We start from the raw sequence: 21,008 nt of genomic DNA on the forward strand, positions 1-21,008 counted from the left end.
TGCACACACACACATGTGCAGGAGCAGAGACGTGCCTGTATACATGCCTGCACTCATGTGTGTGCAGGCACACACGCACACCTGCGCATCTAAGCACACATGCAGGTGCATGCATGCTGACACCCACCTGCATGCATGCCTGGTGCTGAGTGCACACCCATGTGCACACCTCTGTGCTCACATGCATGTGCCTGTCTGCACACCTGCACTCACATGTGTGCATGCCGATATGTACACCTATGCATCTGTGCGCACGCATACACCCCAGCACGTGTGCACACACCCATCTGCATGCATACGCATTCCCATGTGCACACACATGTTTGCACACTCTCATGCTCAGACACACATGTGCCTGTAGGCACACGTGTGCTATGTGTGTATGTACATACACACACACGGATCCGTGCACATGCTCAGGCACATGCACGCACACCCTCCATCTGCATACACACACCCCTCCATGCTCAGCCCCCTGTGTTAGCGCTCCCACGCCTTTGCATGCACCACGTTTGCACACTTGTGCATATGCACCACAATAGGTTTGCCCCTCCCCCTTTGGAGGCACTGTGCTTGCATACCCATGTGTTTTCCACCCCCGTGCTTTTGCATGCTCCATGTTTGCACACCCACACCTTTCCATGCACTGTGTTTGCACACTCATGCATTTGCACAGCCATACCTTCGCACACCTTCTCCTTTGTACGCACCATATTTGTACCCCCATGCCTTTGCACACCCACTCCTTTGCACACACCATGTTTGCATACCCATGCCTTTGCACCCTCAGGCCTTTGCATGCACCATGTTTGCACACCCATGCATTTGCACTCCTTTGCGCACACCATGTTTGCACACCTGTGCATTTGCACACTCATGCCTGTGCACACACCTTGTTTGCGCACCCATGCATTTGCACAGCCACGCATTTGCATACTCACATCTTTGCACACTGTGCTTGCACACCCACACCTCTGCACACCCACTCCTTTACACACACCTTGTATGCACACCCGTGTATTTGCACACCTGTGCATTTGCAAACACCGTGCTTGCACACCCACTCATTTGCACACCCCATGTTTGCACACCCATGAATTTTCACACCCAGGCATTTACACACCCCGTGCTTGGGCACCCACGCCTTTGCACACCCACTTCTTTGTACACACCGTGCTTGCACACCCGTGCGTTTGCACACTCACGCCTTCGCACGCACCGTGCTTGCACACCCGCGCCGTTGCCCATCCCCGCTCCCCACCAACTACACTTCCCAGCAGCCCCCGCGCCCCGCCGCGCCCCGCCGCCCAATCAGCGCCCGGCTTGCTGGCGGGTGCCACCATGGCGGTGCCCAGGCGCTGAGGGGAGCGTTCGCCGGCCGCCGCGGTGCCAGGCCGAGGTGAGGGGCGGCGGTGCCGGGGGGGGCCGAGGGGCGGCGAGGCCGGCTCTGGAGTTTCCCCCCGCGGCCCCGGGGCTCCAGGCCCCCAGGCGCCGCCTCACCTTTCCTGCGGGAGCCGCTGGGCCCCGCTCGCCGCCGGGGCCTGCCTCCCCCCCAGCCCCTTCGCCTGTCCCGCGGCGGGGGGTGAGGGATCCCTGCCCCCTCCCCAGAGCCTGCCGGCCTTGCCCCGATACCCTCCCTTCGCAGGGCGCGGCCATGAAGGTGGTGAACCTGAAGCAGGCCATCCTGCAGGCCTGGAAGGAGCGATGGAGCGATTATCAGTGGGCCATAAATATGAAGCGGTTCTTCCCCCGTGGAGCCACCTGGGACATCCTCAACCTGGCAGGTCCGGGGCCGTGGGGCAGGGGGAGGCGTGGGGAGCAGGGTGGGGGCACAGGGGTGGGCTGGATGGGGCTCTGGGCTTCGGGGCGGTGTGCTCCAGCAGTGCCCTGGGTGGGCCTGTCACCTGGCCCAGGGGTGGCCCTGTGGTTAAGCCAGCTGAAAACTGGACAAGTGGTGGAGGGGTGGGCTGGCAGGACACCCAGGCAGTGCTGGCATCGCCGCCAACTGCAGCAGCACATGTTGAAATGCTGCTGGTGCAGAGCTCTGGGACCGCGGCGCTCAGCCCCAGCACCGCTTACCAGCCGGGTGCACACAGGTTCCTGCTGCCTGCCTCAGTTTCCCCCACTGAGAGGGGATAATGACCCCGTCTGCCTCCTCAGTGCATCTAGCCAAGCGAGCAAAAAGCACTATGAAGGAGCCAGGTGCTGCTCCAAAGGCCGCTTCCCACCCTCAGTTATTAGGGTTTCTTTTCCCGTCCCTATTCAAGGGCGTTTGACACAAATCTTGCCAAATGTTGGTACCTGCTGAGCTCCATGGTTTAAAGATTTGCCAAGCTTTTATGCTAATTATAGAAACTTGTTGCTAGGTTGGTTTTTTTTTTCCTGTGCAGCAAACGCATGTTTGCAGGCCTTGGATAAATAAACAGTACTGCTTGAGGATTGCTGCACTGCGGGATTTAAAGGGAAATAGCTCCAGCACAGGCAGCAGCACTTCTTGCCCCACTGAGGTGGGGGACCTTTTCCTGGTGGGTGTGTTTTTTTCCTCCCTGCATCCTACTGGTGTTTTTTTTCTGGCAGCATCTAGCCCATGATGGTGGGTTTTGTTAGGCCACATCCTTCCAGCTGAGCTCCTCAGGCCCGGTTTCTCCTTCTCCCACTGTGGCTCATGGTAGGGTCAGCGCATGGATGTGCCCAGCCCCATGGTGATGTGGGGCTGGAGTAGCCAAGCTGGAGCTATGGGGACTGGCTGTGGCAGTGGGGCAGGCCTGGAGAGACAGATTTGCTGGAGGGGGCTGGTACAGGTGGGGGATGTGGCAGGTGGTTGGCTTGAGGGCCAGCCCTGCTGCCAGCCAGCTGGTCCCCGGGGCTCCCTGGTGCCTGTTCCTGGCATGGGGGACCAGCTCCTGCCCCACTCACTGAGGCAGTGGGGCCTGTGGGGCGCTTGGTGTGGTCTTGTCTGTGTATCCCAGAAAGCAGGGGCAGAGATAATCAGTCCCTGTGATTTCTGTGGAAACAGGTTTCTCCTGGTCCACTTCTAGCCAGCGAAAGGCTTGTAGCCTGGGCTTTGTTGGAGGGCAGCCCCTCTGCAAGGGGGGGAAGGGAGCTGAGCCCCTTTTTCCCTGCTGCAAAAGGGGGCTTAAAAGGGAGGATGATGCTGCTGACTCCATCCTGGGCAGCACAAGCATTGTGGGCACACGGGGAGGCTGTTCCCGAGACCCTGCCGGCTGTAACAACTGCTGCCTCCCTTGCTGCAGCCCTAGAGCTGTCCTTTCCCAAGCTCGTGCCTTTCGGATTTAAACTACAAAGGAGGAAAAGCTGGCACGAGCTGCCAGGATCACGGCGGTGCCCAGCAAATCTATGCTGACACGTCTGCAGTGGGTAACAGCATGTGGCTGGCTTGTGTTGACACTCCCTGATTAGATGGGGAGGGGAAGGCTGCCATTAGCCTTCTGTCCTCGAGCTGAGATGCTTTTGGCTGAGGTCTCAGCCTTCGAGCGAGACCCAGGGAGCCTCCTGCTCCCGCGGTTGGGATCCAGCAACGGCTGCTGCTCCTCCTCATCTTTGGGGCAACGACTTCCCAAACGGCTGCTGCCCCCTCTTGCATCTGGGTGCTTTGACCTACTTACAGCCGGTGCTGCAGCCCGGGGCCTGCTTTTGGGAGGTGGTTCCTGCGTTCTGCCATAGTTCAAATGGTCAATTAAAGGCTTGACTGAGCAGATAGGACGGGCAGAGCCCCTCCAGCGTCCACAGGCCGGTGCTGGCAGGCAGCTGGCGGCAGGGAGGGCCAGACATGTAGGGTTGGTCCCAGCTGAGAGGGACTGTCTGCCTGGAGTTCAGCCCCAGGTGTCAGAGCAAAAGTCACAGAGCAGAGGATGCGAGAGCCTCCTGGGCAGGACGTGGGAGGGAGGGGAACATGTTTGGAGAGCAGCAGGCGCTGTTTTGGGGCCAGGGTGCCCGGGGAGAGCTGAGTTAGCAGCAGGCTGCTTGTACTGCCTGAATTATTTACTGGCTTTTGCCGCTGGGGATTAGAAAGTTGTGGGATTCAGTTAATTTCAGGGAAGAGCAGTGCAGGGTTGCTGTGGTTAGCACAATTTGTCTTTGTCACCTTTCCTGTGGGATGAGGACAGAGCGTATGTGGGTCTGTGTGTCCCCACACCGTGTACGTGCTGACCTGGGACCTCCTGGCCCCTCTCCTTTGCTTGCAGAGGCTCTTCTGGAGCAGGCCATGATCGGGCCGTCACCGAACCCACTCATCTTGTCCTACCTGAAATACGCTATCAGCTCCCAGGTAATGACATTCCCCGCGTGCTGCCTCCCTGCCTCACGCTGCAGACGCTGCTGGGTGTCACCTCGCAGCCCCAATTAGCAGGTGGGCAAAGAACCCGAGGTGCAGAGTTGGTGGCAGGCAGATGCCCCAAATCTCCCATCTGTGCCTTTCCTGGGCTTGGGCAGGCAGTGGAGGGCTCAGTGCGTGCCTGAGGTGGGGATGTTTCAGTAAATAACCTCTGCCCATTGCCTGGCTGCACGCAGGTTGGAAATCCTTGTCCTCCAAGAGCTTCAGCGCTTGCTCTAAGCTCTGCGCTTTCTTAGCACGGCATTTCATATTGCCTAAAGTTTGTGTGAAACAAATCAGCAATCACCTAAAAATGTCTGTTTGGATTTGTGCCGGGTCAATGCCCCAGCCCTGTCTGCCGTGACAGGCAGCGGGGCCGTGCCCTGACCTCGCTGTTCCTCAGCAACCAGCATCGCGCTGGCAAACATCACCCGCTAACACGCTGCTGCACTGGGTTTGTTTTGGTTTTGTGTTTTGTTTGTAGATGGTGTCTTATTCCACAGTCCTGACGGCCATCAGCAAGGTACGGCTCTGACAGGTGCTGTCTGAGGTTTTTCTCTTTACCTATGACCCATGTATCCATTTCCCGCCCCACAACTCTCACCGAATATAGGTCAAGTGGAAAACGACATCCTCTGCTGAGTCAGCAGTGGTCAGACAGTGCAGATTAGTGCCTGAGTCCTTCCGTGTCCCGCTGGGGACAGGCTGCTGCTGCGCCTGGCAGGTCCCGCTCTGGTTTTGGGGATGGCTGTGGGTGTGAAAGCCTCGTCCCCTTGTCGTGTGGGGCCTGGCAGGCTCCTGCCCCGCAGCGCCCTGTGTGTAAACCACACCCTGGCTGCTGGAAACCACATCTCTCTGCGGTCAGCGGTGCTGGCAGCACCATGGGGATCCGGAGCTGGTGGTGGAAAAGCAGCGCTGCTCACGAGGGAGTGCTGCCAGCACCCAAGCCGCGTGGCTGTGGCCACCCACCCTGCCCGGCCAGCTGGCTTCCCACGGGTGCTCAAGTGTCCCCGTGCTGCTTTGATGGGGACAAACCCTCTGTGGCTGCCTCCACTTGGAGTATGGGGCTGCTCCGTGGGGAACGATAGTCCCTCGCGGGCTGCGTCGGGCCCCTTGCCCTCTCCAGGCACTGACCTCTGAAGAATAATTTCAGCAAGAATAATTTCTCTTCTCCCACCTCCCTGTTGTTACTGGGGGATGGGAAGAGAAAGGCACTGGTAGCAACGCTGGCGTTGTTTTGAGGTGCTGCAGGCTGAGCTTGGAGCTGTGCCATAAATGTGCTGTAAAGCCTTGGTGAGGGCAAGGACCCCTTCAGCGGGGCTCAGCACCCATCCGGGGTGGTGGACATCCTTCCAGGAGAGGGTAGAGCCAGCGTACAGCTGCCTGATGCTGAGCGCAGCGGCAAGTCTGCTCTGAATGGTGCAGGCTCGTCACCGTTCTCCTGGTTGTGTGTCGCTGCCCGTTCCGGCAGGGCAGGCAGAGAGCTGACCTTGACAGCCGAGGCTTCCTCCTTCAGATCAGCATGGGCCGAGAGCAGACCTGCGGGCTAGCTCCGGCCCGGCGGGGTGGCCCCATCTGCTCCATGAGGAGGCAGGGAGCTGCGCTTCTGCTGCCCACCGCCCTCCCAGCCCTGCGGCCAGCCGGGCTGTTGGCGTGTGCTGCCAGCCCCGTCGAGTCGGGGGTGGGCACGCGGGCTGGCACCGAGCCACTGCCGCATCAAGGCAGCCGGCGGGGAGCGGAGCTCAGGCCCCCGCCGCCGTCTTGGGGAGGCTGCCGAGAAAACCCAGCCGGGTTTGTCGCTGCCGTGGCCCGCTTGCCTCCTGCAACCCCGGGAGGGCACGACCCGGCCGTCGGACAGCCCTGACCTAGTTCTCATTCAAGTGGCTGCTGGGCAGCTGCCAGGGCAAGCGTCCTGCTGCCGGCAGCGCCCAGCCCAGCCCGTGGAGGGAGGGGTTAGGTTTGTTTTTGGAGCCCTTGAAGCCTGGCAGCCCCCATCTGATGTCCCTCCTTGTTCCCCTGCTCTAGTTCGATGACTTCTCCCGGGACCTGTGTGTCCAGTCGCTGTTGGAGATCATGGACATGTTCTGCGATCGCCTCAGGTATGGTGTGGCGCTTCCAGCTGAGGGAGCCGGGTTCCCCCTCCAGCTCCATGTCCATTCCCGAATTGCTGCCCCAGGCTGGGCTGCCACGCGAGTGCCGGCATGGGAAGAGCAGAGGGAGTCCAAAACCCCACCAGCTTTGTGGGAAGCTGGAAGAAACCCACCTATTTGGGGATAAAAGTCTCCGCGGTGATATTCCTGCCTGGCTCAGGTAGATAGGGGTGGGTGTAATCCATGTGGCCTGAGACTGTGTGTCCCCTCAGAGCGTTTCCTTTCTCTTGTGTGGCCTCTGCAGCTTCCCAGAGCCCTGGCTACGTGTCCCCGTCTGCCAGTGCTTGCAGTCCTGCCTGTGCTGCCCCAGGCACTCCAGGCAGCTGCCTTGTTTTGCTTCGTGCTCTTCCGCTGGTGTTGCAGGACCCAGGGGAGTCCAGACAATTCAGGCCACAAAAACTTTTTTAGAAAACTCAGAAATCTTCCTGTTAACCCCTGACAGCCTCTTCTGGGAGGCCGAAGCAGAGAGCATGTGGTGGTGGGGGTAGCGGGAGGAAGAGGAAGGCTGAAGGTACCAGCTCTTCAATTACATGAAATGAAGCAGCAGCAATGAATATGCATCAGTCACAGATGTTGACAAGGAGCTGTTGCTGGCCAACTGCAGAGCTGGCCACTTAATCCAGTCCCTGCCTAATCTGATCCTCTGCTTAATTTGATCAAAACTTCTGGCCCCAATGATTTGTGCATCAGGAGGGGAAAGCATTCACCTCTCGCAGCACATTGATTGATGCTGAGCCTCTCTTAGCAAGATAATTTGATTACAGGCTTGGAAAGTTTCCCTGTAGTAGAGTGGCCAGAGAGAAGGCTGCACTGGGGAGACTTTATTTCCCCTGGCTCAGCAGGGATGCTCGTGGGCTGAGTAGGTTGGCATCTGTGGCAGAGGAGCCGGCAGGCAGACGGGGCTGGGAGCACAGGACATGGGTTTGGATTCCCCAGCCTGCCCTGTTTCTGTGCCTCAGTTTCCCTGGGGGCAGTGGCCCGGCCCGTGGTGAGCACAGTCCCGTTTCTCTCCCCTTCCCAGCTGCCACGGCAAAGCAGAGGAGTGCATCGGCCTCTGCCGGGCACTGATGAGTGCCCTCAACTGGCTCCTGCGCTGTGCGGCCTTCTACACCGAGAAGGTGAAGGAGACACTGGAGCAGGCGGCAGCTGAGAGCCAGCTGAAGATGTGTCTGGAGCGGCTGGAGAAGATGCTCGGCAGTACCAAGAACCGCGCCCTGATCCACATCGCGAAGCTGGAGGAGACGTGTATGTTGCTGACCCTGCCCTGCCCTGCAGCACGCTCTGCCCGCCCGTGGCTGCTGCCAGGGCTTCCTCCCAGGTGCCGCTGGCCCTGGGGAGATGTCATTGCCACCTCTCCCTTCCCCCTGCCCGGCTCCTGCCGCATTGTCCCTGCAGCTCCAAGCCCATCCATCTTTCAGCCCTGTTGCTGTAACAGTCTCCTCCCTGGCTCTGTGCCACCCTCTGCCCCCTCCCCTCCGTGCTGCCCTTGGAAAAGGAGCAGAATTAATGTGAAGGCTGCGTGAGCTGTTCCTGGGCGCGTGGCGGGCCCTGTGCTCCGCCAGCATTGCCTGGCACGGCTCTGCACCTTCCCTTGGTGCCTGCGTCTGGCCAAGCGGCTGTGCCAGGCCCAGCCTGGAGCAGGAGCACTGGGTGGCACGCAGACCCTGGGCTTGAGTTCGCAGAGGTGTGCCGACTTCTGCTCACCACGGGGCCTGGCAGGGAGCCCCAGCCTTGGCAGCCCCTCCGTGCTGCTGCGGGCTTGGGAGCCAGCCTGCCCGGCTTCTCAGCCTGTCACCGTCCCACCCCGCTGAATTCCTGCCCTCCCTCCCCAGCTTCCTGGAGCACTGTGGAGCAGTCCCTCGTCAAGCTGGGGGAGAACCTGAACAGCCTCAGCAACTCCCCGCTGCGAAGCCAGGCTGACGACTGCGTCTCCCTCATCAAGAGGTAGCTTTGTGCTGCTGGCTGCGTGGGCTCGGAGGGTACAATGGGTCTGAGCCCTGCTCTGGGGGCTGAGAGCCACCTGCCACACTAGCTGCCTGCTTTCCAGGCCCTTCCTGGCTCAGACCCCTGCACTGGCGGTGAGCTGGGGCTGGCCAGAGGCCCTGGGGTAGGGGAGGGGACAGGGCTAGTGGCTCCTTCGCAAGTCACCTTACCCAGGGTTTGCTCCTCTGGTGACCCTGGGCCCTTTGCCATCCCTCGGCTGCTCTGGCCGTGCCAGAGCTGCTGCCCCTGCTCGGGGTCCCCCGGAGCTGCTCCCATGGCCCAGGCTGTGGTGCAGGGGCTTGGCTGTGCCCCAGGGCTCCTCTGCAGGACAGCAAAGATCAAGGGCTTGGCCGGGAAAGGAGGATGGGACAGGAGGAGCAAGGATCTGTCTCTGCAAGGCTCCAGTAACCCTGTGCTGTTGTCTCCCACCCAGCATCCCCACCATGCTCTCAGTCCACTCCGAGCAACTGAACAAGACTGGCTTCCCCACCGTGCATGCTGTAGTGCTGCTGGAGGGGACCATGAACCTCACGGGAGAGACCCAGCCGCTGGTGGAGCAGCTGATGATGGTGAAAAGGATGCAGGTACAGAGGTGGCATCTCGTTCCCCTGCTCAGGGTGGCCTGGGGCTGTGGGACCAGCGCCTCGCTGCAGCTCAGTACTGCTAAACTCCCTGTGCTGATCCTGGTCCAAGGGTATGGACGCAGCCGCAGGGAGCAGCATGAGCCCATCGGCACCTTTGCAGGGGGTTCAGGGGTTTGGCTGTGCTTGGGGGAGGTGCTTTATTGCCTTTCCAACACTGGGGATGTGTTTTGTCCGTGCCCTGCAGCGCATCCCCTCCCCGCTCTTTGTGCTGGAGATCTGGAAGGCTTGTTTTGTGGGCCTCATTGAGTCCCCAGAGGGCACGGAGGAGCTGAAATGGACAGCCTTCACCTTCCTGAAGGTAGGGCCCAGCCCCTCCCTGCGAGTGCAGTGCCCTGAGCCTTTTCACCTCACGCCCAGCCCCTGCTGAGCGCTGAACCCTGGCAGAGCAGTTCTCTCCCACAACGTGCCCCTCGGGGTTCCCCCGCGGCCCGGCTGAGCCCACGGCAGCCCTGCTGCAACTTGCTGAGCATCAGGTTTGTTGTCCAAGGCCCCTCTTTTCAGGCCAGCCCCACTTTGTTTTGCAGAGTGGCTTTCCTGGCATGTTGGGGGGGTGGAAATTGTGGCCTTTGAAGGATGCCACAGCAGCCTTGGGCCCTACGCTCCCACAGCTCAGCGGTGGGCAGCCTGCAGCAGTCTGTTTCACCTCCTTTCTTTGTACCAGACAAAAGGGATCTGCGTGTAATTTCAGGCCTGGCCTGTGCTGGGTTCCTCCACAGTCTCAGCTCCCGGCCTGGCTGTCAAGAGGTGGCTGTGCCCTGTGGCTCCCTGTGATGGTGGGAGGACGCTGTAGTGGGGACATGGGGGCACAAAGTCCCCTGGGTGCAGGGGCTGCTCCAGAAATGCTCTTTTCTCTAGACTGGGAGAGCAGGCATGTTCTCCCTGGGCTCCTGCTGCCTGCGGGAAGTCCTGACCGTAGGATGGGGTCTGTCTCGGTTGGTCACATCGTGCTCTGTGTCTTTCAGATACCCCAAGTCCTGGTTAAACTCAAGAAGTATCCCCAAGGGGAGAAGGTGAGTCTCGAGGGCTGTCGCTTGGAGCTGTGCGCCGCATTGTGTGCACAAGCAAGCTGTTTGTCACGATGGTGCTGGTGCCTGGCCAGAGCTGCGTGGGGGCGGCTGGGGTAGGAAACAGTCTATGTCCCCAAAATCTTCCTCTAATGGATGAGGCAGCGTGGGAGGGGAAGGTGGGCTTGTGTTGGCAGCGCTCCGAGCTGAGTGCTTGGCTTTGTGCACAGCAGGATTTCACCGAGGATGTGAACTGTGCCTTCGAGTTCCTGCTGAAGCTGACCCCTCTGCTCGACAAAGCAGACCAGCGATGCAAGTGAGTGCTCGCCGTGTCCGGGGCTGACCTGCAGAGCTTTGAGCCTGTCTGGTGCCACCACAACCCCATCCTCCCTGCGGGGTGCTGCGGTACGGGGTGCTGGGGCAGCTCCTGGCAAGGCTTGTTTAGTTTCTGATCCAATTCCTTCTTCCTGAGGACCCAGTGCTGCCAAATGAGCAAGGCAGTGAGCATCTGACAGCCAGTTCACGTGTTGGTGATGCCGTGTGATATCTGGAGCTGGTTTTGGCCCTGCAGCATCCTCAGAGGAGTGGGAGCAGGGCCAGGAGGGCAACCCAGGGGTCCCCCTGCCCTGTGGCACTGCCGGGGGCAGCAGGAGTGCTGTCCCTCAGACTAGTGTTCTCTCTCTTTCAGCTGCGACTGCACGAGTCTCCTCCTGCAGGAGTGCAGCAAGCAGGGGCTGCTTTCAGAGGCCAACATGACCAACCTGATCGCCAAAAGGTACAGCGCTCTCAAAAATCTGGGTAACCAAGTGGGGTTGGAGCACCTCCTCTTGCTGTCCTCCTTGGGGCAGGGTGGGGAGTGTAAAGGACCAGCTGTGATGCCGCTGGCTGTCCTGCAGCTGGGACACCATGGCCTGGAGGGACAAGGCTTTGCTTTTGGTGACAGATTCAGTACAGTCAAAGTCCGTCCTCTCGGAGTGGCAGCTGGTGGTGGTCTTCCCTCAGGGGTGCCGCTGGTAGAGGTGGCTGAGCATGGGGAGGAGTGAGGCAGGGTAATGAATTCCTGCTCACTGGCTCGTCTTTGCGGATCCCCCAGGACAGCAGACAGAGAACACGCTCCGCGCTTGAAATCGGCAGAGAATGCCAACATCCAGCCAAATCCAGGGCTCATCCTGAGGGCTGAGCCGACTGTCACCAACATCCTGAAGGTGAGTCCCCTCCTGCATCCATACTGGGCAGGTGGGTCATGGCTCCAGAGCCTGTTTCCAGCAGCACCAGTCTCACCAGGCAACTGGGGTCGTTGGGAGGTGCCTGATTTCCCCCTGTGCTGGGGTGGAGGAATGAAGGAATCGCTCCCGGCCTTGCCGCTCTGCCGTGGAGATCAGGGGGCTCCCCTCCTCCTTCCCAGGAAGCCAAAGGAGCTGTCAGGCTGCGTGGTGTTGTCAGTGCCAGCAGCCTGAGCCTCGCCAGCTCTGCCCATCCTGCACTCGGCCGCTTCCCCGTGTGCGTCTCCCCCGGTCCCTGGGGACTCCCTGTGTCACTCTGGTTGCTTTGCTGCTGCTGAGTACGAGAGAATGTTTTGCTGCTGGTTGTGCTGCCCCAGTGCACTTTGGCTCTCCCCTGCGCCGTGCTCTCTGGTGCTTGGGGCACAGAGGGCTCCATCCCAAACCTCCCCAAGCCCCGCGGGTCCCTGCTCACCGAGGCCTCGCAGGACAGCCCTGGCAGCCAATCAACTCTGCCCCCACAGCTGGAGCTTTACTGCTGCTCTGTAGCACACGTTCCCCATGACTTCTCTTTCCTCCTTTATTATTTTTTTTTAATTGGGTGGTTGTTTTTTTTTTTGGTAGACCATGGATGCAGATCACTCCAAGTCTCCCGAGGGCTTGCTGGGGGTCCTGGGTCACATGCTGTCTGGGAAGAGCCTGGACTTGCTGCTGGCAGCGGCAGCAGCAACGGGCAAGCTGAAATCCTTCGCTCGAAAGTTCATCAAGTAAGTGACCACCTGGACAACACTGTCCCTGGTGACTGTGGGGCTGGGGTGGGCTTGCAGCCCCCCAAACTGTCCCCCAGACTGGGCTGGATGTGCCTCTGAGCCGGTGTCTGTGCAGCACTGGGTCCAGCAGAGCCCTGGGGAGGGCTGGGATCTTGGCGAGGCTGCACCCCACAGCACCCCAGCTCCTTTGCTTCTGCCTGAACAGGGGAGAGAATCGAAGTCAGGTTGGTTTAAGGGTATTAAGAGAACTTGAAAGCGCTGGCAGAGCCTCAGATCGAGGGCGCTTGCCGTGTGCACGCCTTTAGTCCCCGGACGCCTGTGTCCTGGTTAGAGCACATGCACCAGCACGCGTGGGGCTGCGTGATCAACTTCCTCGAGCAAGGGAGGTCTGAGGCAGCTCGAGCCACGCCAGTCCGGCTGGGTGCACGGCCCCACTGTGCCCGCTGTGTTTGGGGGTGCGTGCCGCTGCGGTATGGAGAAATCCCCACGCAGCCGGGCAGAGCTGGCTCTGGCGAGAGGACAATGCGCTCCAACATTGGGCTGAGTGGGTGTGGGGAAAAGCAGCGTTGCTGGACCTGTTTTGCTGCAGGGGAGCAGAGGGAGGAGGCGGCTCATCCCTGCTGTGCTGGAGGGTGTCTGCCGAGCTGGGCCCCACAGGTCCCTGCCCACCCTGCTCCCCTGTGTGGGGCGCGGAGCTGGGTGCTGGGGTGGGGTGCAGGAAGGGATCGCTGGGGTGGGAAGCGGCTCATTTCGTGTGATGCTAACGCTTTGCTCTGGCACTTTTTGCCTCCTCTAGGTTGAACGAATTCACGAAGCACATCACTGCAGAAAGCTGTAAGTGCGTGCCTGTCCGTGTGTGGGGTGGTTTGAGCTGCGTTTCCCGCTGCCGCCACGTGCTGGGACACTGTGGGGCCCGGCTGGATTAAGCTGGGACTGGCTGTGGCGCCAGCCAGAGTGAGCCGAGCTGTGCTGGGTCCAGCTGGGGGCTGCCGGCAGGGAGCCCGGCACAGGGGGCACATGGCCAGGTGCCAGCAGGGATCTGGGCTCCTGGACACCCACTGCCCTCACATGTGGCACGCGTGTCCAATCCTGAATGTGGGGTGTTCTGTTCCCTGCTTGCGGCGGGAGAGCTCCTTCTCCCCGGCTGAGCCTGCGGGGCCCCTTGGGGCCTGGCTCCCTCCCTGGAAGGGGTGATGTGTCAGCACAGAGCCCGAGATAAGGACTCTGACTGCATTTGCGTGTGATGAAACTTGCTGAGTGTTCTGACCTTCCATGGAATGGGGGGAGCTGGGGGATAGGCTGGGGCTGCCAAACAGGAGGCCAGAGCTGCGCTGGGGGCTCCAGCAGGGGCAGACGGGGTGAACGGGGGCACTTGGCCCATCCCTGGGGTTTCCACACAAGCACTTGGGGGTTAGAAAAGCTACTTGGGGGGGAGCAGGGTCCCGGCCCCCGAGCTCACAGGGCTCCTGCCTGTCTCCCTCCTTGCGCTGAGGCTGGAGATCCCCAAGTGTTTGTTTCTTCTCCCTCAGCCAAAGCAGCCTCCGTTCGGGCCCTGCTCTTCGACATCTCTTTCCTCATGCTGTGCCACGTGGCCCAGACCTACGGCTCGGAGGTAAAGCATCCTCCCGAGGGCTGGGGCTGGGGGGTAGGCATCCTCCCGAGGGCTGGGGCTGGGGGGTAGGCATCCTCCCGAGGGATGGGGCTCAGACTTTCTGAGCGCGGCCCATGCGCTGCAGCCTGCCAGCCTCCTCTAGTGGCCAGTCTGCCACTGTCCCTGCTGTCCCCGCGGCCACCCTGCCATGTGGGGTAAAGCACCCAGTGCCTTTTGCCTGGTGCAGGTAGAAATCCACCCCTGCTGCGTCAGGCGATGGAGCGGGGTGGCTGCAGCCTTCCTGAGGGCTTTGGTTGTGCTCCCCTTATGGTACCATGGTATCGGTGGGAGCGCTGTCTCCGTACCCGCTCCGGGCTGGCTCTGATCTCACTGGACTTTTCCCACCATTGCCTCTCCGGTTTGGCACTGACTGGCGGGGGGGTGGCCATGCAGCCAGGCTGAGCGTCAGCCCTCCCCCATGAGAGGAGGAACTTGCAGCCCCACTGAGGAAACAGCGCTTTGGTTGCATGAAAATTTTCCAGGTTTCGACATCTGTGTGTGTTGGGAGGCAAAACGATACCGAAACACTGGGAACGTGTAGAGGGAGCAAAAGGCGGGTGGGAGGGCGCTTGCCCCATCAGCCCTGGGGAGTGGAGAGGGGGAATCCTGGCTGGAGGCAGCTTGGAGCGGACGTGCCTGGGGCTGTCGGATGAGGTCTCATCCTCTGGCCTGGCCCAGAGCGACTTTCCTGACCAGCTGCTGCTGAACAGATGTGCAAAACTTTTTTGACAAAAATAGTGTCCCTTGGGTGATGGTGGGCTGGAGGGAGGAAGCAGCGTGTGGGATTCCCAGCCCTCCCAGCTGCCTGCCAGCTGGGCTGTACGACCCGACCCTGGGCTGCGTGCCCTGACCCTGCGGAGCCGTGGGCCAGCCGGCGCTGGGGACCCTGAGCCGTGGCTCAGGGGCTCTTTCTGGGTAGGACATGGTGACCCCCCTGCCAGGCATGCGGCCCCTTGGGACCGGTCCTGTCCTGGCATCTCCCGGAGGGAAGCCGTTGGAGCGCTGCTCTGATATGGGCTGTGGTGCCCCGGGGAGTCCTCTGGTAGAGGGGGCAAGCCCACAGACTGGAAACCAGTGCCTTACTGGGGACTGACCAGTGCCTGCCTCTCCACGCAGGCCACAGGGTGGCGCTGCTTCCCCAGCCATGAGCACCCCAGGGTGGGGGGTCCCCAGCAGGGTCCCTGCAGGGTGGAGGCTGCATGGCGACCCCCGTGCCGGTTCCTTTTCCAGGTGATCCTGTCGGAGTCGAGCCCGCCAGGCGAGGTGCCCTTCTTTGAGACTTGGATGCTGACCTGCATGCCTGAGGAAGGGAAGATCCTCAACCCCGACCACCCCTGCTTCCGCCCGGACTCCACCAAGGTGGAATCCCTGGTTGCCCTCCTCAACAACTCCTCCGAGATGAAGCTGGTGTAAGAGTTCAGCCTGTGTGCCCACCCTGCCACCCACCCATCTTCTCTGGCCCCGTGGCTGCTCTGAACGAGTGCCTGAAGCACCCCTGCCTCTCTTTTCCCCGACAGGCAGATGAAGTGGCATGAGGCGTGTCTGAGCATCTCGGCTGCCATCCTGGAGATCCTCAATGCCTGGGAGAACAGCGTCCTCACCTTTGAGTCCATCCAGGTTGGCCTGGTGGGAGGATGGTGTGGGGCAGAGCAGGGGCATTGGTACTGCCCGGTGTCCTGAGGAAGGGCTAAGGCTTGAGCAGGGCAGGGGTCCCCTGTCCTCCTGCCCTGAATGCTCCTGCAGCCGCTGCAGAGCTTGCTGGCTCCTTCATGACTTGGGTGGGGAACCGAGATGGCTCCAGCCCCTTGATGCTGCCCTGAACAGCCCCACTGGTGGCAGTGGGGCTGCCAGGGGCATGTTCACCCCATGGAGGAGAGGAGGGCTTGGATCCTGCAGTTGGGTCTCACAGCCCTGGGAGGTGATGCTGAGATAAAACCTGTGCATCCACACGTCTGGGCTCATCCACCTCCGCTCCCATCTCCTCTCCTAGAAAATCACAGACAACATCAAGGGGAAAGTGTGCAGCATGGCAGTGTGTGCAGTGGCCTGGCTGGTGGCCCACGTCCGCATGCTGGGCTTGGATGAGCGGGAGAAGTCCCTGCAGATGATCCGGCAGCTGGCCACCCCTCTGTACAGCGAGAACACACTGCAGTTCTACAATGAGCGGTGAGCACATCCCATGCCATGCCGTCTCCTGTCCTCCTTCCCCTTCCAGAGCCTGTGTGACCCCGCGTCTCTCTGCTGCAGCGTGGTGATCATGAGCTCCATCCTGGAGCACATGTGTGCGGATGTCCTGCAGCAGACGGCCACGCAGATCAAGTTCCCCTCCACGGGCATGGACACCATCCCCTATTGGAACCTGCTGCCCCCCAAGAAGCCCATCAAGGAGGTGCTGATGAGCGTGTTCACCAAGGTGCTGGAGAAGGGCTGGGTCGACAGCCGCTCCATCCATATCTTCGACACCCTGCTGCACATGGGGGGCGTCTACTGGTTCTGCAACAACCTGGTCAAGGTATGGGGTGCAGGAAGGAGGTGGCTGTGGCCCACTGTGCTGTGGCTGGGTGTTGAGCCCGGGACTGCTGGGTCTAGCCCATGCTCTTGGTGCCCAGGAGTGCTGGTTTTGCCTGGGCTGGCTGCTGTGGTGGTCCTGGGCGCTGGAGGTGAGCGGCGCAGGCCCAGCCGTGCCTGTGCTTCCCCTCAGCTCTGCCTTCCACCTCGCAGGAGCTGCTGAAGGAGACACGGAAGGAGCACACGCTGCGGGCTGTGGAGCTGCTCTATGCCATCTTCTGCCTGGACATGCAGCAGCTGACACTGACCCTGCTGGGCTACATCCTGCCCAACCTGCTCACGGATTCCTCCAAGTGGCACACCCTCATGGACCCACCGGGAAAGGCCCTGGCCAAGTAAGACCCCAGACCCGCAGGTGCAGTCTCCTTGAGGGCAGATGGGCCTGTTTGTGGAAATGGAGAGATGTTCTGTGCTGGGATGGGGGTCCCAGCCACCCAGTTCTTACCCTGGCCCTGGCACAGTGCCGAGAGGAACAGACATGCTGGTGTCCCGGGCCCCATTCCTTGCTGCTCCTCACCTTGGACCTGCTGTGTCCTGTCCTGGCGCGTGCTCTGGGCTCTGCCGTCTTCCCTTGCCCGTGCACCATCATCCAGGTGGGCTGGCAGCACCTTGCAGTGTCCCTGCTCTGTCCCCAGGCTCTCCGTCTGGTGTGCCCTGAGCTCCTACTCCTCCCACAACAAGGGCCAGGCGTCTGCCAGGCAGAAGAAGAGGCACCGTGAGGATATTGAGGTGAGTCTGGCCTGGAGCGGGGTTCGGTCTGTGCACAAGAGTGGGCAGTGGCTGTGGGAGGTTCTGTGGGCTGTCTGAGGCTTTTTGACCTTAAAATACCGGATTTCCCGTTCCCTTTTTTGGGGAAGGGGGGGGGGGGGGAGCTGTAAGGAGATGGTCTGTATGCGGTAGGCTTAGGCTGAGATGCTCTGGGTGAACAGGGCAGGGGTCTCCCTGAAAGGATCATAGTCCTGGGCCGCGGGGCTGTGCAGAGCCCAAGGTGGGTCATCTGCCCTGGGGAGGGGGGCGAGGATCCCCCCTTGGAGAGGGGCAGGCAGGGCTGAACTCCCTCTGCCCCCCGCAGGATTACATCAGCCTCTTCCCGCTGGATGACACTCAGCCCTCCAAGCTCATGCGCCTGCTGAGCTCCAACGAGGAGGACGCCAACATCCTCTCCAGCCCCAGTAAGTGCAGGCGGGGAGGGCGACTCCTGGGCAAGGCACTGGTCTGCGTCGCCACTTGTTTCTGGCGGTGAAACGTGTATTGGCTCAAAACCGCTGCTTTTCCCAAACTGGTCAGGTGAAGATTCAGAGTGTTTGAGTGTGTTTTGCTGAGTTCCCCTGGAGCTTTTGCACTCAAAAAAGGTCAAGCTCTTTTTATTTCTTGGATCAGAACAGCTTAGGAAAGGGGATGACGTTACACCTTCGCCCCGTGATGTTGCCACCCAACCCAGTGCGTTACGCACGAGGGGCTTCAGGAAGCTTTGTTAAGAGCCTTGTCCCCCCCAGCCACTCTGCGTGGGACCGAAGAGCTGATGTGCTGAGCAAGAGTGGCAGGAGGTGACATTCCTGATGGCTGTGGCTAAATCCTGAAATTCCACTGTTGTTAACAAGGCAGCGAGCGGAGCTGACGAGTCCCTGCCGTCATGTCTCTGTGTCCCCCGCAGCACAGTGCCCTGGGTTGCGACAGCTCCGGCAGGCCGTGCCGTGCCCTCCTGCTGTGGTGGGGTGCTATCATGGCTCCCACATACATTGTCTGGCCTCCTGGGCAGTGAGTCAGGATTTTCCTTGGTCATTGTTTCTCCTAATGCCCTTATCTAAAGTTATTCTTTACTTACTAATTTTCGACACATCCATCAACCTGTGGTTTTTGTTGGTTTCATTACTGTTGAAATATGGGGTTTTCCCTTTATTTCACTATCTTTTTTTAACTTTTGAGGCAGTTCCATCTCTTTCCAGTGACATTCAGGACTTTTTTTGGGCTGTTTGCTGCAGTGATGTGGAAATGCTGCTTCCTGCAGCAGCCACGTAACTTGTGATTCTGTGAGAAAAGTGTGGGAGGGCTTTCTTTTTTTGGTGAGCATCCTCAGAGCAGCATAAGGTGGGTCCTGCTGATTTTTGGCAGTAGTTGTGTCCTGCGGGGTCTGCACAAGAGCCTTCCTGGGAGATTCCCATCCCACTGGACAGAGATGGCCGAGGTCCTCTCCCACAGGAGCACCCAGCAGTGCTTCATGGTTTGGGTCAGATAAATCCCCTTGCTCTGTCCCAAAATCTGCTGCTAGTCTGTTGGACATGCCTCAGCTCTGGTAGCTAAATTGCACCCTGAGAGTGAGATCTGAGTGCTGCTGTGCAGCTGTCGAACATCTGGCTCGCTCCGCCCAGCCGGCTGTGCTGCAGGCAGCGTGCACAGGATATGTAGCATGCACGTTGCTTTGCCTTGGCAGGATGCTCTTCTTCTCTTCTGATCGTGACATTGCGTTATATTGCTCGTGCCCTTGTGGAGCGTCAGGGACGAGTCACCGCCGCAATTAAAAACGAGCAGGGAGTACCAGGGAGGCACACTCACGGTCTCACTCACGCTTACCCTTTGGAGATGTCATTAAACTTGGTCAGACTCAGAATAAATCTGGCTTGTGCAAGAGTGAAGTGTCATAGCCCAGGAGCAGCAGTAGCAGCGTGTGGAGCCCTCCCTGGGCTGCTGCGCTCCGTCATGCCTGGGGCATGTGTGAGCCTGTGCTGCCTGCCCGCAGTGACCGGGGCAGAGGCTGCCTGCCTGCTGCCTGTCTCTGCTCTGCCTGAGCAGCGAAGACCCTGCTCGTTTGGGTGCGGAGGGCACCAAGGCCTGCGATCCGAACCTCTCCCACTCCATGGTGTAGCTCATGGCAAAGCCCCTCCTGCAGCCCAAGGGCTGGGCAAGCTCGGAGGGCCAGAGCTGGCCAGGGTGGGCATGTTGGTGCAGCTGAGGGGGCTGTTCCAGCCTCCCCCCAGCCTGACACGTGTTCTCCTTCCCAACAGATCGCTCGATGAGCAGCTCGCTCTCCGCCTCCCAGCTTCACACCGTCAGCATGAGGGACCCGCTGAACAGGGTGCTAGGTAATGGCTGGGGCCGGCTCCCAGCGGGGGTATCTGGCAGTGAGACCTGGCTGTGGAGTCAGATCCAGCCATGCCGGGACACTGGTGGGGACCTGTCCCCTGTCTGGGAGGCTGGGGCCACCCCCAGCCTTCCTGGAGTGGCCTGGCTTTTGATATTTCCCTGTCTCCACAGCAAATCTCTTCCTGCTCATCTCTTCCATCCTGGGGGCCAAGACAGCCGGTACCCACACCCAGTTTGTCCAGTGGTTCATGGAGGAGTGCGTGGACTGTCTGGAGCAGGGCAGCCGTGGCAGTATCCTCCAGTTCATGCCCTTCACCATGGTGAGTCCCGTGGCTGTGACATCCTTCTTGGTCACGGGCTGTTCTGTTCCCATGGGACAGATGCGCATCCGGGCGAGTCCCACTGCTTGGCTCTCATGTCCCCAGCACTGTTGTGAGTCACCTGTGCTTCTCCTCTCTCCGGGCAGGTTTCAGAGCTGGTGAAAGTGTCCACCATGTCCAGTCCCAAAATTGTCCTGGCCATCACAGATCTCAGCCTGCCCCTGGGCCGCCGTGTCGCTGCCAAGGCCATTGCTGCACTGTGAGCAGGGCAGCTCCCTTCTGCCGTGCAGGAGAGGGCGGCCGGGCAGCTGCTGGGAGATCTGTGAGAACCTGGATGCTGGGCTGGGACTGGAACGCCTGGGACAGCTTCCCTGTCCCGGTGGGCTCAGCCTGGCCCTGCCCAGGGGCTGCTTCCCTCTGCGTTCGGCCTCCCAGCGGCATCTCGCTGCCTCGCGATGCGCTTTCAGAGACTGAGACAACCCCCTCCTTTTTTTCTATAACTCATTTCATTCTTTTGTAGAACCAGACTTTGCTTCATTTCTGTTCGGTTTCCTGACTGCAGCTCAGGGCCCTGGGGCTCCCACATCCCCCCTCTCAGGGCAGGCTTCGTGCGGGGAGTGATGGGAGAGTAAGTGGCCGAGACCCACGCTGGGTGGGGAGGGAATCACACTTGCTCCGTCCCTTCCTCACCTGCCCTGATCCCGGGTGGGTGATGGGCTGCTCGTGATGCTCCGGTTGGGGAGCGAGTGCCTGCGGCTGGCCGGCTGCAGACATGCAGAAGGGTGGAGCGGGGATGCTTTCCTGCCACGCTGTAAGCTGCAAGCAAATTCTTGTTGGAAATTCTTCCACGTGAGCATGAGTGAGTAACCACGGCCTCGCCAGCGCTGCGCCGGCCTCGTGCTGGGAGAGGCTGCTCCGCGGGGCTGTCCCACCACCCAGTCAGCTGCTTCAGCGGTGAATCTGCCTCTCACTGTCATGAAACCCTGACCCTGAGGGGGTGGCAAGGCCAGAAGGGCTTTGCCTCTGCTCCTTTCATTTATATTTTCTATTTGACTCATGAGAAAGGGGGAAGCAGGGCTTGGGGGTAGCTGGGCACCAGCCTTCCCCTTGGGCTGCCTTGGCGCTGAGCCTGGTCCCTGCCACATCCCCAGGGCTGCGCTGTGCCTCCCACCCGCCTCGGCGGCAGCGGGGTTCGCAGCCCCTCTTCTGGGGGCTCTGAAGCGAGTGCTTCAGTGGTGGCGGGGGAGAAGGGGTGCAGGGAGCCCCTGGTGTGGTGCCGCAGCG

General features: G+C 60.5%; 1 protein-coding gene across 3 annotated transcripts; it reads left to right on the forward strand.

Moving 5' to 3' along the window:
- Positions 1–1,311: 1,311 nt before the first annotated feature.
- Positions 1,312–20,246, forward strand: MED24 (mediator complex subunit 24). 3 transcript variants are annotated; one of them, XM_055697742.1, is made up of 26 exons: positions 1,312–1,399; positions 1,646–1,784; positions 4,206–4,288; positions 4,818–4,856; positions 6,359–6,432; positions 7,505–7,728; positions 8,316–8,427; positions 8,900–9,050; positions 9,295–9,408; positions 10,073–10,120; positions 10,345–10,430; positions 10,803–10,889; positions 11,208–11,319; positions 11,959–12,101; positions 12,901–12,938; positions 13,634–13,716; positions 14,986–15,164; positions 15,273–15,372; positions 15,746–15,921; positions 16,003–16,267; positions 16,477–16,658; positions 16,959–17,052; positions 17,396–17,495; positions 19,326–19,403; positions 19,576–19,724; positions 19,871–20,246. In XM_055697742.1, exons 2-26 carry the CDS (start codon positions 1,655–1,657, stop codon positions 19,985–19,987), a joined length of 2,964 nt encoding a protein of 987 aa, XP_055553717.1. In that variant the 5' UTR covers positions 1,312–1,399; positions 1,646–1,654; the 3' UTR covers positions 19,988–20,246. The 3 variants fall into 3 exon arrangements, with proteins under 3 accessions (XP_055553717.1, XP_055553718.1, XP_055553719.1); XM_055697743.1 differs by having other exon boundaries at positions 10,348–10,430; XM_055697744.1 differs by lacking the exon at positions 1,312–1,399 and adding an exon at positions 2,391–2,525 and having other exon boundaries at positions 1,647–1,784.
- Positions 20,247–21,008: the final 762 nt, after the last annotated feature.

Source organism: Falco cherrug, chromosome 20 (assembly GCF_023634085.1).
Source record: "Falco cherrug isolate bFalChe1 chromosome 20, bFalChe1.pri, whole genome shotgun sequence".
Classification (NCBI taxonomy): domain Eukaryota; kingdom Metazoa; phylum Chordata; class Aves; order Falconiformes; family Falconidae; genus Falco; species Falco cherrug.